Source organism: Ricinus communis, chromosome 5, assembly GCF_019578655.1.
Source record: "Ricinus communis isolate WT05 ecotype wild-type chromosome 5, ASM1957865v1, whole genome shotgun sequence".
Lineage (NCBI taxonomy): Eukaryota > Viridiplantae > Streptophyta > Magnoliopsida > Malpighiales > Euphorbiaceae > Ricinus > Ricinus communis.
This window is the reverse complement of record NC_063260.1, coordinates 6,543,063-6,558,917: the sequence shown is the minus strand read 5'-3', so window position 1 is coordinate 6,558,917 and position 15,855 is coordinate 6,543,063. Positions and strand designations below refer to the sequence as shown.

Here is a 15,855-nt window from a genome sequence, read left to right as displayed (position 1 = left end):
TTTAATTTAAAAATTAAACTAAATTTTCAATTAAGAGATTTTATATATAAAATTTGAGTAATAATAAATTAAATATATATATACTAAATTTTCTAAAGTAGTGTAGTTGATAATATTAGAATCAAATTTATTATTGTATAATTCTTTTCTAATAGAATTTTAATATTTTAAAATTTTCTGTTTTAATTTATTAATTAAATATACTAATTACACTTATAAATTAATGATAATGAATGTATTGTATCTTTATTGTAATATTAATACCATAAGAATGCAACAAATATAAAATTTTATATCATAAATATGTTTTTATTGTAAAATTATGTTAAAATTATACTTATGTGCCAAATTATAAACACCTATCAATTTTTTAAGATTCAACCTTTATATATATAAATTTTAAAATTTTAGTTGAATTTGAGTTAAATATATCTAACTTCATAACTAATAAAATTAAAATTTTAAATAAGTATTCAAGAATAGCACATACAACACGATTTAAAAACTCTATTTATTATTTATCAATTTTTTATTTTTTATTCATCATAGTTCTAACAAATTTATTAATTACAAAATGGTCTTGTATTTATAAATTACTTACTACAAATTACATATCTCTCACTAATTGATGGATGAGAAAACTCGAGTAACAAATTAAAGCACGAGGAGTTGAATATTACTTTTAAGTTTTTTGATAAAAAAGAATGGATTCCAGTTTGAGACTTTTCTTAATACTTACACAAAGGAAAGTAAAATAATTTGTCAAATAATATTTTCTTTGCTTATGGAAAGAAATTCTGATCTAAACATTATAAAAAGAAGAAATAATTATAAGTATAGTATTTTAATGGTTTAATTTTTTTATTTTAGTGTTTGAACTAATTTTTTATTCAATAAATATCTAAATCTATTCATTTAGGTACATTATAGTATCTCTTATAAATTTACAGATTAAAAAATATTTTAATTTATTTTATATATAAAATAATTTAAATATTCTTATTTTTTTATTTACAATATTTTTCAATTTTTTAGTTTTTTAATTTTTATCTCTTTTTATTCTTTTTATTAAATTTTCTGTTAATGTTAAAATAGTAAAGATTTTAGATTAATTTTTTTTATTTTTATTTATTTGTTTGAAATTTACTCATCATTTTTTAAATATTTTTTCAAAAGTTTAATAGTAGCTCTTTCTTTTTTAATTATTTTGAAGTGGTAGGATATATTTTATTTTTACTTTATTTTTAAAGTGAATATAAAAAGTAAAATAATAATAAATATTATTAAAAAATTATTATTATTTTTTAAATTTTAAAATAATAAATAAGTTTTTGAATGATAATGTAGAAGATAGATAAAAAATAAGAAAAGATAAAAAATAAAAAATTTAAAATAATGATATTCAAGTTAATTTATCTCTTTAAAATAACCTGCGAAATTTGCCAGAAATATTATATTAAATATTTTTAATAAATCTAAATATTTAATTAAATAAAAATAATTCAATCATCGGAATAAGAAAATAAAAAAATTATAAATTCGCATTTCTTTGTAAAAAGAAAATAGGAGTGGTGGAGTAATAATAAATAAAGAGAAAAATGAGTCTTGTGTCTTTAAATCTACGCTTTATAATTTCAATAAGAAACAGCACCGGACAGTACCCTTCAACCAAATATCACACTACCAAACGTACCACCTAAATATATTTTGTACTTATTTTAAAAAGAAAAACAGATCTCAGTTCTCTCTGATATTATTCAACACCTATAAATAAAGTACGTTCTTGAAATATCAGATTCAGAGGGCTCTTAGATCTGTCTGAATTTGAATTTTTTCAGGTTTGTTCAATGTCTCTTCGTTCTTTGTCTTTTGTTTATTTTTTCTTGTTTCTTTCTCGTTTTTTTCATTCTGTATATTCTTTTTGTTGATTCTTGTATCAGCTGATTTTATCAGTTATATTCGTTCTTCGAGAATAACCCTAAATTTGTTTCTAAAAGATATGAATATTGTGTTCTGGTTGTAACAAAGATTATGCATTTCTTATCTGAAATTTGTCTACTTTTTGATTTGAACAGGTTGCGTTTCAATTGAATTCTTCTTCTTGATATAGTCCATTGTACTGAGTTGATTTTATCTTAGTTCATAAGGTCGATTTTTTGTATAAAGTTTTGATATTTGGAATAAAGAATATTTATTTTCTTGAAATGCTGTGATGGCTTTTGCGACATGCCGCAGCCAAATATTGATTCACCATTAGAATTGTATTGCATTGGGTTGGAGTATGCGGATGGATTTAAGTTACAATTCAAAAAGAGATGCTAGACGATTGTTCCAGTAATAATCGAGAAGTTATTTACAATCCTAGTGAAATTCAAAATTCACCTATCCAGAAAGACCCTTTTTTCTCACATTTGTGTGATGAAGTTGCAAACGGTAATTTTGAACATCAATTAGAAAATTCTGATGCAACTGTCGAAGACTCTGACTTCGAGTTGCCTTTGGTTCACCAGCCCATGATTGAAAATGGAAATGTAGATACTGATAGATTTCAGTGTAACAAGACGTCTCAGAACGAAAGTGCCCACTCGAATGATAGTAATACCATGGATCAAGAGATCAATATAAAGACCTTGGATCATGAAATTAATTTTCACACCATGGATCATGAAATCAATATACACAACAGAGGAAAGGAAAAAGAGAATTATGTGCCCTTTGATATTGAAAATGGGTCTTCTGCCGAGATGCTTTCATCAAATACTAGTGATGATTGTGCCAATTCTTCCTACATTCCTGAAAGGTTGCCACCAAAGTCTGAGAGCCCTGTATCTCCTGCTGATGTGTTGAAGACTTTGTTTTTCATACTTGTCTGGTACACTTTCAGCACATTTTTGACATTGTAAGTTCATCTTAGACGTTAATAATCCTGAGCCTTATATCTTCATATTTTAGGTTGAGACATAGTTCTTTTTTTTTTCTCTATTCCTTTTTGTGATGTGTGCTGGTTTGTGCAGGTATAATAAAACTCTCTTAGGAGATGACTTGGGAAAATTCCCAGCTCCATTACTGATGAACACTGTCCATTTCTCCATGCAAGCTGTTTTATCGAAGTTTATCACGTGGTTTTGGTCCCACAGATTTCAAGTCACAGTTACCATGACATGGAAGGATTATTTTGTGAGAGGTAGTGTAGTACTTCTATATTCTCTTTTGCTTTATTGCTCTAAGTAATTGGACTTTGTTCTCATAATATTCCTGAACAGGCCAGTGCATGATATTCTTATGGAATTTTTATTTGTGCCTTATGTTGTTTCATATGGAAGCTTGAAACAGAGATCTTGGGGCTTTAATTCAACTATTTAAGTGTTTGGGATGGGGTTGAATTTTCTCATAACGAGTTTCCCATCTAGAATAGTAATGAGAACTTGCATGATGCATTTAATGCTTGCACTTTTGGTTCCGGACTTTTTCTTGATTGGGAAAGTTAAACTGGTCACGGGACAAGGTGAAAACAGAATTGAGAGATTCATTTTGGTTTCAGGAGGTTTTTACTTTGTACTGAAACCGTTTTTTGGGGAGTTCTGGTGTTTCAGTTCATTGATATGCTTATCATGTGCAAAGCTTATGTGCATGCTTTATTGTATTTATACATGTGATCCATGATGCTTGTACTTGCATGCCTCATTTACTCCATTGTATGAGGGTCAAAGAATTCACATTAAAGACAGGTGAATGAGGACTTTTCTTTGTGATAATAAACCTTAAGAGAACTATTAGTTGATTCGTATCAGTGTTATAACTGTTGTCATACCTAGATTGGCCATGCGATTAAGAGTAAACATTGGGAACCTATCTAGTCTTTGGATATATCTGCATCTCAAACCTCTTCTAAAATCCTGCTCTAACTTGCTTGAATTGGCTGGTAACTGATAGGTTGAGTGACTGCTCATCGTTCAAATAGATAGACAATGAAATCAAGGGAAAATTGGCATCCTTTTAGTTGCTATGTCCTCAACTGAAAAATTCTATATTAATTCGTGAAAAAGTTGAACTTGCCTCCTAAAAATTGACACCAACACCACCTTCCATCTAACCAAATATTGATATATTATGTCATATGCATTGTATTTTTAATTAAATTCGCAGAAATAATTCGATCTACATTTTTTTTTGTGCATCTTGGTTTTTTTAAAGATTAATTTGTCATGTATAATATAACTGCTTTAGTTTTGTCTTTTATTAAACAAAACTATGAGAGAAGTTCATATTTTACAGTTTAGCATATATATATATATATATATATATATATCAGAAATGCACGTAGAGTATCATCTATCAAAAGTGAAAAGCACAACTTCTTAGTACTAAAAGTATAAAAAGAGTATCATTTATTTCAATTGTGAGTTTGTTTATATTATAAGAATAAATATGTAGGTAATTAGATATATAATAAGTATTATTAAAAATAAATTTACTTCTATTGTTTGAACCAACCTGAATCTAATGACAAATTTATATTTTTGAATTTTAAATTCAAATATCTTAAGAATTAAATATTTTTTGTTAACTTATAAAAAATTATCATTTTTAATCCCAAAAAACAGTTGTTATGATTTCATAATTACAGCTTTTTATACCGATTAAACATGTATTACTCTTATTTCATACATCCTGTAAAACTTGAAGTGACTACTTCCTTCAGCATTTCCATGAGGGTTTTATTGTTTTGGTAATAACCTCTTTCTTTGTGGCCGTTGCTGAGAGCTTACACCAAGCCTTCGTAGCTTTTGATTTCAAATAAAAAAAAAATCAGTGTGCCATAGTTCAAGCCATTTCTGCTCTTATTTTCTGTAAATAGGAAAAAAGGTTCTATGACATAAAAGCATTAGCTCAGCAAAACTGAATCTGTGTAGTCCCATTTTCTTGACTAGGAAGTCTCCCATGTGAATTATGTAAATTTTTGTCCAAAAAGATATGACATAAACATGTTTTGCAACACTGGGAAAGATTTATTAAAATGCTAACTTAATTAACATATTTGAGGTGAGAAGTTCCATAGATATTTCAGACCTAATTGATTAAATTAATAAAGGTATTTAACTGCTTCTCTTTTTCTTTAGTTCAAAATATTCTAAGTAATGATTTGCCGTTCTTTTATATTTTTTGCTGCGAAATTCTATATAACTTGTTTAATTGACTTTTCTATCAACTAATGCTACAGATGGACTTTCCCTTTCACAGTTGTACCAACAGCTCTTGGAACAGCATTGGACGTTAACCTGAGTAATGCATCCCTTGTTTTCATCTCCGTTACATTTGCCACAATGGTTCGTTCCTTTAGGTGCCATCTGGAATTTCTTTGATCCTTCATAAATATTATTTTGTGAATCTGGTGGTTCTCGACTTGTATGCTGGGCTAAAATTTTTTATTTCTGTACGTGCAGTGTAAATCTGCAGCTCCTATTTTTCTTCTCCTATTTGCTTTTGCATTCAGGTAAACATCTTACTCATTTTTCTTCATGTTAAATCCCGAAACTTCTAGCTATTGCTACATGTGTCCTATCTGACTTTTGTGCTCTTTTTGTCTTAACACTTGCCATACTCTTGTGCTCTTTTTGTCTTAAAGCTTGCCATCATATAGTTTTCTTCAAATATCTTTACTAATTTTAACTTCATTATTTGTTAGTGACTGTGAAGTTTATTTCTTTCAAAGTTCATAAATCCATGATAGATAGTAAATTGCCTATCTACTTTCTGTCTAAGGGGGTGAAATTTTCTTTTCAAAAGTCAGCAATGGCTATGGTTTGCAGTAGTAATTTATTTGGACATTGAAGCTTGCCTTTGCCACGTCTTCCTGTTTTTGCAGTAAAACAAATTTAGTGTTCCCTGGTCATCAAAATTTCTTTATAGATTCCCTGGCCATCAAAATTTCTTTATAGATCAATGTGCTTCACAAAAATACATTCTGCATTTTCTTGTGCTTGGGCATGTATAGAAACATTAAACTAAGCAATTTTTAAGGAAAATTTATGACCTCTTGTTTCTTTTATGGAAAGTGCTTTGGAAATTCCCACAAACTTGTAAAATGTGAAGGAACTTACAAGAGAATCATATACGTATGTACTCATTAGTCCATTACCTATGGTGGCAGCTATTAGCTGTCATTGTCCTCTATGTCTTCCACAGTCTATCTTTTAATTTCTTTTCTTCTTCTTCTTCTTGTTCTTCCTTTCCCCTTTTTTTATAATTTTAATTTGTCTTCAATCTTACTATAAATAAAAATAGGTAGTTCATATAGGTATGAAAATCTCCAAGTCATGCAAGAAATTCATTTGTCCGATGTACTTCAAATACTAAAGAATAACTTCTAGCTCATTTCAAATTTACACTAACCCACGGAAATAATTCATTCCTCAAAAATGTTTTCCATATGCAAGTTATTTTTGGTGAAACATTTGAAGTCTAAGGGTATTAGTCTATGAAGAAGTGACATGCACATGGATACAAATAGGAGTACGGGTACGGGAAACAACATTTTCTAAAAAGTCATGACAAGGATACAACAATTTTGTTAAGGAATAAATACAATGAGAACTATTACAACGCAAATTTATATAAATAACATTCATGATTCATAGAAATTGTGGGAAAGAATTAGAGAGGAGCTGCAGAAAAGAATTTGAGGGGAAAAGAAAGCTACAGATTGCAGAGTGATGGAGCAGAGAGTAGAGAATTTCTTTTTCTTTTATGAATTAAGTGTGATAGATAGAGATTAGAGCGGTTAGAGTTTTCTTGGAAAATTATGTTTTCTATTTTTGTACTTTGACCCAATATTTTTTGAGTTATTTAAAAAAGATCCTTTCTTTTTCAAATTTGCTCCAAAGTTTTGCAAACTTTTAAATCGTCATGTCCTCTGCATGTCTCTATGTGGCCCAAGCATAGCTTATAAATAAGTAAAAAAAGAAGAAGAAGAATACGTGTCCCATATGTGTTCCTGGAATACAGGAACATACATGTCAACCCTCGGGAAGTGTCTGTGCTTCATAGGTTTTTAATCAAAAAAATTCTCTTTTATGTTTCTTGGCTGTTGTAGTGTTGGCAAGGATATTAACTTTCTTCTACTGTTTCGTGTGGTGGACAAATGCCTCCAACTAAGGGATAAAAGCATGTAAAATGGCTAAGAGACCACTGCCTCACCATGAGGGCATCAACCAATAATTGGAAAAGATAGGTCTAGTAATAAAAAGATCATAGACTTTTAACGAATTCTCAATTCTATCACGAAATCTAAATTTTTATCAAAATTAAATATGCCAACTTCCAAATTTATTTCCATTCTATCATGTAATGGTTAGACTGATTAATCTTATTCATTCGATTTTATCAAACATTATGATTTTGGTCTCAAAAGAGAGCCTATGAGCCCTTGGATATAATTATTTTCACTTGCCTCAATATTGCTAGAAATAGTTTAAAAATCCTTTGATCACTTGCTCTCTCTCTTTCTCATCTTATGTCGTCAGTCCAACCACTAATAAGACTCTTTTCAACTTTAGATTAGCCCTCTTTACATTGATTCATTTAAAATTAGTGCTTCTTCTTGACATCGCTTGGAGATGGAAATACAATTCTTATATCATTGGGCACCACAATTGAAATCTCATGCTAATTGGTTACATGGTAAACTTGAAATATATTTGAGAATTCGTGTATTTAACTGATTAAAACAAGTTAAAAATTTATGATAAGATTGAAAATCCAGTAAAAGTTCATGTCTTCTTTTGTCATTAAGCCAAAAAATATGATCGGTGGACTCAATAATGCTTTCTGGTAAGGAACCAATAAAAAAATTTCATCTCTTGAGTGATTGGAATTGGAGAGATTGCAGCCCAAACTACAATCTGAAAACACATAAATAATTGGAGGATTAGGAGATGAATGATTGGTGAAACTAAGGTTTAAATGCCAAAGGAGTCTTTTATTTTTATTTTTTAATTGTTTTAATACTTTAATTCCAAGCATTAAGTTGGTGCTAAAACTAGGCTTTAATTATCATTAGCCTTAAATCGTTGATGGTTATCCGTCATGAGCCTTTTTTGTTGAGCCTGGGACATTAAGGCATAATAAAGTACTTTCCTAAGTTAGATTTAAACGTAAGAAAGCTCATTTCTTGAGGGATATTATACAACTCCGGAACAGAGTTTGGTATTAACCATTACCTTTAATGGTCCTCAATATATATACTAATATCTGGAAAACAATGACTGACCATTGGTGAAATAAGATGAGAACGGGCGCACAAATACGCGAGAATTGGTTTTCTTGTACAATTAATTTATCGTTCCATGTTAGTTTTATTCATGGTACTGAACTTGTTTCTAAAATTTTGATATAGTAACTAGCCTTCAACTTACAATAGTAAATTACCTCAACTTAGGTTTTGTTTCAATAAGGTCACTACTGCCAAAATCTGAGAGTGATTTAGCCAAATTCTTGATAAGCTGACTATATAAGAGAGTGCTGTACCCCATTTTAAATCTAGGGCCACATATGAAAATTTTCACAATTGTGTTAAAAATCCGGTTGACATTCTACCAAATATAGCACTAATGATCTATTACGACACAAATTCAAAGTTGGAATGTAGTATGAATGAAAGTTTAGTGACTATGGTGACATTATATGGTATGCTTAGTGATCAACTATGAATGCAATTAGGCCGTAACATTCCTGAACTGGAAATTCGGGGCTGGTCTTGTGCGTATCTTTGAGAATATCTTAATAATTAATCACCTTGCCATACGGTGAACCCCTTCTATGTCAACTCTATCCTTAAGTCTTTAGTTTAAACACTTTGATGGCCTCAACAGTACCGTCTGCTGCAGAAAACTTGTGCTCCTGTAAATTTTGTCTAAATTTTTTGATAGATACTTAAGTTTATAAAAGGTCACTTAAAAGGATGCAGTCCAAGTTAATAAGAACGTGGGCTGTATCTTTCTGCCCATGTAAAATAATGATATATATACTTTTATTCACTTAAAACACACACACAAGTATCTAGTCTGCAGTTATATTTTTTCTTTTAATTGGTGATTGTGTTTTTGAATTTCATATTTCTGCCTCTTAAATTTTGAACTACATTTCTGGAAGGTTGGAGTCACCAAGCATTAAGCTTTTAGGTATCATCATGGTAATCTCAGTTGGAGTTTTGTTGACAGGTAAGCACATTTTCTTTTATTATTTTATCTTTCCTGTGTTTTCTCCAGTACTTGTCATATTTCTCTTTTCATCCAAGCTTGCAATATATTCTTTCTCCAGTGGCAAAGGAGACAGAGTTTGAGTTTTGGGGATTTGTACTTGTTATGCTTGCTGCTGTTATGTCTGGGTTTCGCTGGTGCATGACTCAAATACTTCTACAGGTATGATCTTATTTACATTTATTTATTATTAGTGACCAAAATTAGTGACAAAAAAGATATTGCTTCTTACTCTCTTTTTCTGTTTTTGTTTTTGTTTTTGTTTCTTTCCTCCGCTTGGACTTAATTTCTCGATTTGGTGATGCATGGAAATCCAAACCGACATAAAGAAAGAAGAATATGGTAGTGCTTGTCTGCCCTGCCCTTGCCGCTCTTCTCTAATTGCTTTCATCATATTAGTAATGTTGAATGTTCTTTGATTGATGTGCATCATTAATAACATCCTTTTGGGCCGTTGGTTGATTGATAATTTTATTTGATGTTTTCTTTCTTTTAAAAACTGCTGCTTTGCTTAAGAATGAAAAAAGTTCTTTGAGCAAGTAATGTCCTCCTAGATAATCATTGTCAGAAAAGAATAAATATAACACAATCTAGATATAGCTGGTCAATTCTCGGTCCGCTGTCTTATTACACTTACGGTTGGTATCTTAACTAGGATAACTAATATGGCTGCTAAAGGAATTTAATTCATGGTGTCAATCTAATTTACATCTGAATACCAAACCTTCATTAAACCTATGTTCTCTATTTATTTCCAAGTTACAAATGTTACTTATATGTTGTTTGGAGCGACTTCTATACTGGCATGCATTATTAAAGTGTTTCTTTTGGTTCTTTTAAGGTTTGAAAAATCCCCTCACATTGATGAGCTATGTGACACCGGTGATGGCAATGATAACTGGACTTCTTTCTCTTATGTTGGATCCGTGGCATGAATTTAAAATGAGCAGTTACTTTGATAATCCTTGGCACATTTCCCGTAGCTGCCTGTTGATGTTTTTTGGCGGAACACTGGCCTTTTTCATGGTATGAATCTAGATTAAACTTTGTTCTTGGGTGCTTCATCTTCCTTTTCAATCTTTTTGAGAATGGTCAAAGTTTGGTTTTTGAATCTTAATAATACTTGAGAATGAGGATTTTAGTTGACATGCCGTTCATGCTCCAAAGTTTCTCAAACTGTAGCTATTAAGTTCACCAGTAACACTATAAAGTTTGGGAGAGTCTTTGAGCACAATTAAGAGATTTCACGACAATTATGGATAATCATTTTGGATTTATGCCAGAAAGATCCATTATGGAGGCAGATTTTCTCTTCATAGATTGATGAAAAGAATCCACATAAAGCACTTCTGGATCTAAACTTAGTATATGATAGAGTGAGGTCCTATAATGAGTTCTAGTATGTAAAGAGTATCCATTAGGGGTGTCGAAGTATATGTAGGAAAGGGCAACCATTGGTGCTTGGACTGTAGTGGGTGACACAAGAATTTCCTATGACAGTTGGGTTGCATAAAGGATCAGCCTTTAGCCCTCTTCTTACTTTGGTCCTTGAAGAGTAGGCAAAATATATCAAAAGGATTCCTTTTGTTATTTGACAATTGCTTATAATACAGTTTTATCAGATGAATCCCGATTTGAAATGAGGTATTGAGAAGCACCCTGGAGAAGGGTCTGAAAGTTAAGTTGAAGTAAAATAGAGTTGATGCACTGTGGAAGGGAGAGGAAGTAAATGAGGTTGGTGTAGATGGTGTAGTGGTTTCACAAAGCATACATTTTGAAAAACTGGGCCTTGTCAAAGAAAGGGTGGGAATGACGAGGATGCCAGCAATTGTGTTAAAACATGATGGGTGAACATGAGAGTACATTATGAGTCCTGTATGATTGAACAATGAAACTACATATGAGCATGATTAATGAAGCAGATATGAGAAAACTAAGTTAAATAAAAAAAATTAAGGATGAATTGGATAATTAGTGAATGCATTTTGGGAAAGTGGAAATCCATTTTGGAAAATTTGAGTGAAGGAAGATCCAGATGATTCAACATGTGATTTATAGACATTAGCAAATGCAATGAAGAGGAAGGTCTGGCATTTTGAAGTTGGAGGAGAAAGGAAAGCAATAGACAGAGTTTCAATGATATGGGGAGAAGTATTGAAAAAGATGTGACCAAAATATTTCTGAAAATGTAGCTCTGAACTGAGTGAAATGGAGGAAAAATTATCTGTATAGCTACTATCCGACCCACATAGTTGGGAATTTGGTTTAGTCGAGTGAATTGAGTAAGTTGCATTTCTTTTCTTCTATGATTAAGATGTTGACGAAATTAAACTGTTCTCTCATGTTGCAGGTTTTAACGGAATACGTTCTTATTTCAGTAACCAGTGCTGTCACAGTGACTATAGCTGGTGTTGTCAAGGAGGCAGTCACCATACTGGTATCGACTTTTAGCATATCACTGTTTTCTAACTGCATTATTTAAAGGGTAAACTTCAAAAAACTACCCGTGGTCTAACACTTTTTCACTTGAGGGACGGAGAAATATTTTGTATCAAAAGAATACCATGTGTTTAATTTTCTTAGCATTTTTAGGTCCACATTTATGTTATTATTATGTTTTACATAGTTTTGCATGTATTTAAGTTGAATCATGATTAAATTATGATTTTATAAATAATGCAGTATATAATAATGCATCATAAAATTTATAAATATATTAAAATTTTATTAAAAAATATTATTTCTTGAATTTGATTAAAATTTAAAGATATATGTTCTAACAATTTGTTATGATCACAAAATATCTAATCGGATTCCAAATTATTTAAAAATACTTATTTTTTTAAAACTTTATGTTTCTATTACTATTTTACAATTTAAAAAATGAGAGAAACATTGAATATACATAAAAAGTGCTAAAAGAAAAAAACACATGTTACTCTTTTGATACAAAAAATACTTTTATCCCTTAAGTGTAAAAGCACTAAATCACATGGTAATTTTTTAAACTTTACCCTTATTTAAATAAAATGTTGGCCAATTGAAAAAAGCTTTACTGCTCACTACTTTCTTTCTCTTGTCTGTGGTAAAATCTTTAAGCTATGTCTCATTCATATATGAACTATGCTTTTTTTCTTTGAACAAAATGAATTACACTTTATCACCATAGTTAGAATTGCATCATATTAAGACTCTTACCTGCATGGTTTTATCTTTTTGTAGTCTTTTGTGCTCATTGATGTCATCAACTCTTATCTGCAGTATTACCTTGGAATCAGATGTTAAATTATTCCTTTTCCTACCTGGATACTAAAATTTGTTAATCATTACTGTACTTGTACCCCTAATGGTTTTCAGTTCAGGTAATAACTGCTATTTGCCTAGCACTCACACGTGTTCTAATTATTTATTATGCATAATCAGGTCGCAGTCTTTTACTTCCATGATGAATTTACATGGTTGAAAGGTGTTGGCCTTCTTATCATTATGGTGGGCGTCAGTTTATTCAACTGGTACAAGTATGTCATCTGCCAGCTTAGTCTGGTAACACTTTAATATATCTCGTCATTGATTAATCCATTCTCCACAGTCAGGTGAATGTTATTCTTTTCCTTTATATATGAGTCTTTAGTATTAGACAGCATTCCAAAAGGACGATTGGTTGTCTTGGTCCTTCAGTGCTGCATCTGACTTTCTGAATGGAACTTAAAGTTAAACAGTTGCTTTTTATATGCAACCCAAACAGACGAAGTGTAAACAAATCTATACCAATTTCCTGAAAAACAATTTTTCAGAGGTCAGTTTGAGTTGGTCTGATCATGTAATATTTTGAGGAGCCGTAGTTTATCTGGGTCAATTTTATAGTGCATATAATTTGCTCATGATTGTCTTTTTATCTGATTACAATCTCTTATACGACCGATCAAATTGATCATGTGGAAACCGTTGCTGGAAGTTTGTTTTTGACTGATGGAATCCTTTTTTATCTTAAATTAAAGAGACAATTAAATGGTCCATTGAAACTATTAATCCCCCTAGAGTTCCTCATTGTGAGTTTCTGAAACCTAAAAAAGATCAGATATGTAACTGGTGGTGGAAAACTAAAGCCAAGAATGTAAAAAGATCCTGCAGCTTTGCGACTCCTAAATTTGATTTGTAAATTTTTTGTCCTGAATTTTACTCCCACTAGAATCGCTTTGAATTTTTAGTATGTCCAAATTCTATTGAACCTCCACTTGTAATTTTGTAAGGTTATCCGCATTATCCTATTTGTAATGTTAATTTTATGGTAATTCAGATATCACAAACTCCAAAAGCATCAAATTGGAGAAGATGACTTGGCTGAGTCACCTGAAGCAACTATTTCTGCAAAATATGTTATACTTGAGGAGATGGATGATCAAGATGATACTAGCTAGAGTTTCTATTATTCTGGGGTACGTCTCTAAATTCTTGAGTATTTGCTCGTTTGTTCAGTCATCAACCATTGCACATCTACCTCCACTTTATTAGATTGGTTGTGGATCAAGAAATTTTTGGGACATTATAAGAATCGTCGTTTGTTTCTCGGCTTTTTTTGCCTTGCCATTATTATCAGAAGAGCCTATTCTGTACCAATGTTTCCTCAAGCTTTCGGTAGTACAAATAGTTTATTCTGCATTAAGATACAGTTTTGTGGATGCAAAGTGTAATATTTGATTCAATTTTAGTACTTATTTCTTTTCTACTCCAATTCTTTCAATAATTGTCTTTTAGACATAGGATGTAACTATTATTTAGGTACGAGGATGCCGCTCTTCTCATGAGGAAGAATTGTTAGTTAATGTGTCAATGTGAAATTCCTGACTAAATGTCAGCCTAGAATGTCTTCCTGTGATACTTTTATTTATTTATTTATTTTTATTGCTGCTCACTCTGTACTTTGGATGTGATTTTACCAAACGGATTATGTCCTTTTCCTGCAAAAGTTGAGTGGAAAATGGTTATATCTTAATGTTGTCCATAATTCTGTTTATGTTCTTTGCTTGGCAAAACCGGATCTTTTGATTTTATCTTAACTTGATAGCTTTCAGGGTTGGGTTTTGGCAAAACCAGATGTTTTGGTTCCTTGACATTTCGACTTTATTTTATTTAGTTCTTATATTCGGTTGTGTTTTGATTTTAATTTTAATTTATTAGGTCCCTAAAGATTTATATAATGCTTTGTTAGTATATATTTCTTATTCAAATGATATTTGGTTTTAATTTGCCATTCCATTAGATTTAATATTAAAAAAATTGAAATTTGTATCAGAGATCTATTGTTCATTTATTCTATCTTATTTTCATTATTCTGTATTTTTTATTTTTCTTATTTAATAAGAAAATAATTTTTTAGAAGTTCAATATGAGATGTTCCATAGCTCTCCTAACTGGCTGATGACTTGTGATGTAATACCTTCTTGGTGCTGGATCATGTTGTTCAGACTTATGGTCCCTTAGTAGGATGAAAATTGGTTTGGATTCTGGTTGTTTGGTGTAGCTAGTGTTTGGTAGCTCATCATAGCTTGATTTAGAAAATTTTAGTAACATTATTGCATTGCTTGCATCTGGGCATTAAATTGAGCCATAATGACTTGGGGGAAAAAAGTTGGATGGGCTATGAGGTGTTAGTCGAAGTAATAAAGACTATTGTCAAATTTTGTAGGTGTTGTAGAGTATGTGGCACTTGCATATATGAGTGCATGGGACCAAGAGGACCAATATGGGAATTATAGGATTTCGAACTCATAACGACTCTAAAGTCCAAAGGAGGAAAGGAGACCATTGGAGGATTTGTCATGTAAGGCCAAAAAATTTAAGAGACTCCAGCAAGTGGTGTTTAGTAAGGATTTGGTGGTGCTGGTGGCATAATTGGTTGAATTGTGACAATATCAAGTGATGATGAAATTACTAGTGGAAATGAGATCATAGGTTGAGATGAAACTATGGCTGACATGCTCTTGGCTACTCGGAATTGCCAATATCCGCCGGTGGTGGGGATGATGGGTGGTACCGGAGGTGTTAAAGTAGAATTAACTCCTAAAAGATTCGCTGATACAACATCAATTGTAGTAGAAGACATGGTTGTTTTAGAACTTTTTTCCATAGACGAGCCACTTGATAAATCACCTAGCAAGGTAGATGAACATTTGACATGATGATCCTCAAAGATGATTACCTTTAAACAAGTATAGCAAAAAAATTACCAAAGGTGGATCTCCTAAATCCACTCAAATACTTAAGTCAGGGATTTGAGGACAGGTAGAAGAATATAAAATCGTAAGATGAATGTAAGATATCTTAATCGTAGGGCTAACCCTCCTTATATAATGTTAAGTTGGTCCTTATTCATATAAGAATAGGACTCATCTCCTTGTTTGTAAAGTGTTAGTCTTCTAATTAGATTCTATCTTTTTATATTCGGATTTGGTTCCTACAATCTCGAAATGTTATTAGGAATTCCTCTCTTTCATATTTGTATTGGACTTGTGTGATGATTTATCATAGGTGTGAATTATTCAAATTTCCTCACTTAATTAGACATATGTAATTTATACATAGTAATCAGTATTGAATA

The 15,855-nt window shown here is 31.1% G+C and overlaps 1 protein-coding gene across 2 annotated transcripts; it reads left to right on the top strand.

Moving 5' to 3' along the window:
* The first annotated feature begins 1,635 nt into the window (after positions 1–1,635).
* On the top strand, positions 1,636–14,169 carry LOC8276917 (probable sugar phosphate/phosphate translocator At1g06470). 2 transcript variants are annotated; one of them, XM_048374429.1, is made up of 12 exons: positions 1,636–1,838; positions 2,076–2,872; positions 3,015–3,184; positions 5,242–5,327; positions 5,445–5,494; positions 9,151–9,218; positions 9,319–9,419; positions 9,587–9,599; positions 10,099–10,283; positions 11,608–11,694; positions 12,681–12,775; positions 13,555–14,169. In XM_048374429.1, exons 2-12 carry the CDS (start codon positions 2,316–2,318, stop codon positions 13,673–13,675), a joined length of 1,533 nt encoding a protein of 510 aa, XP_048230386.1. In that variant the 5' UTR covers positions 1,636–1,838; positions 2,076–2,315; the 3' UTR covers positions 13,676–14,169. The 2 variants fall into 2 exon arrangements, with proteins under 2 accessions (XP_048230386.1, XP_002525884.2); XM_002525838.4 differs by having other exon boundaries at positions 1,641–1,838; positions 2,076–2,899.
* Positions 14,170–15,855: the final 1,686 nt, after the last annotated feature.

Coding starts and splice junctions, on each gene's coding strand:
- LOC8276917 (XM_002525838.4), top strand. CDS start 2,316: ATGCTAGACGATTGTTCCAGTAATAATCGAGAAGTTATTTACAATCCT. Junction 9,219..9,318: donor AGTTGGAGTTTTGTTGACAG/GTAAGCACATTT, acceptor TTCTTTCTCCAG/TGGCAAAGGAGACAGAGTTT. Junction 12,776..13,554: donor AGTTTATTCAACTGGTACAA/GTATGTCATCTG, acceptor ATGGTAATTCAG/ATATCACAAACTCCAAAAGC.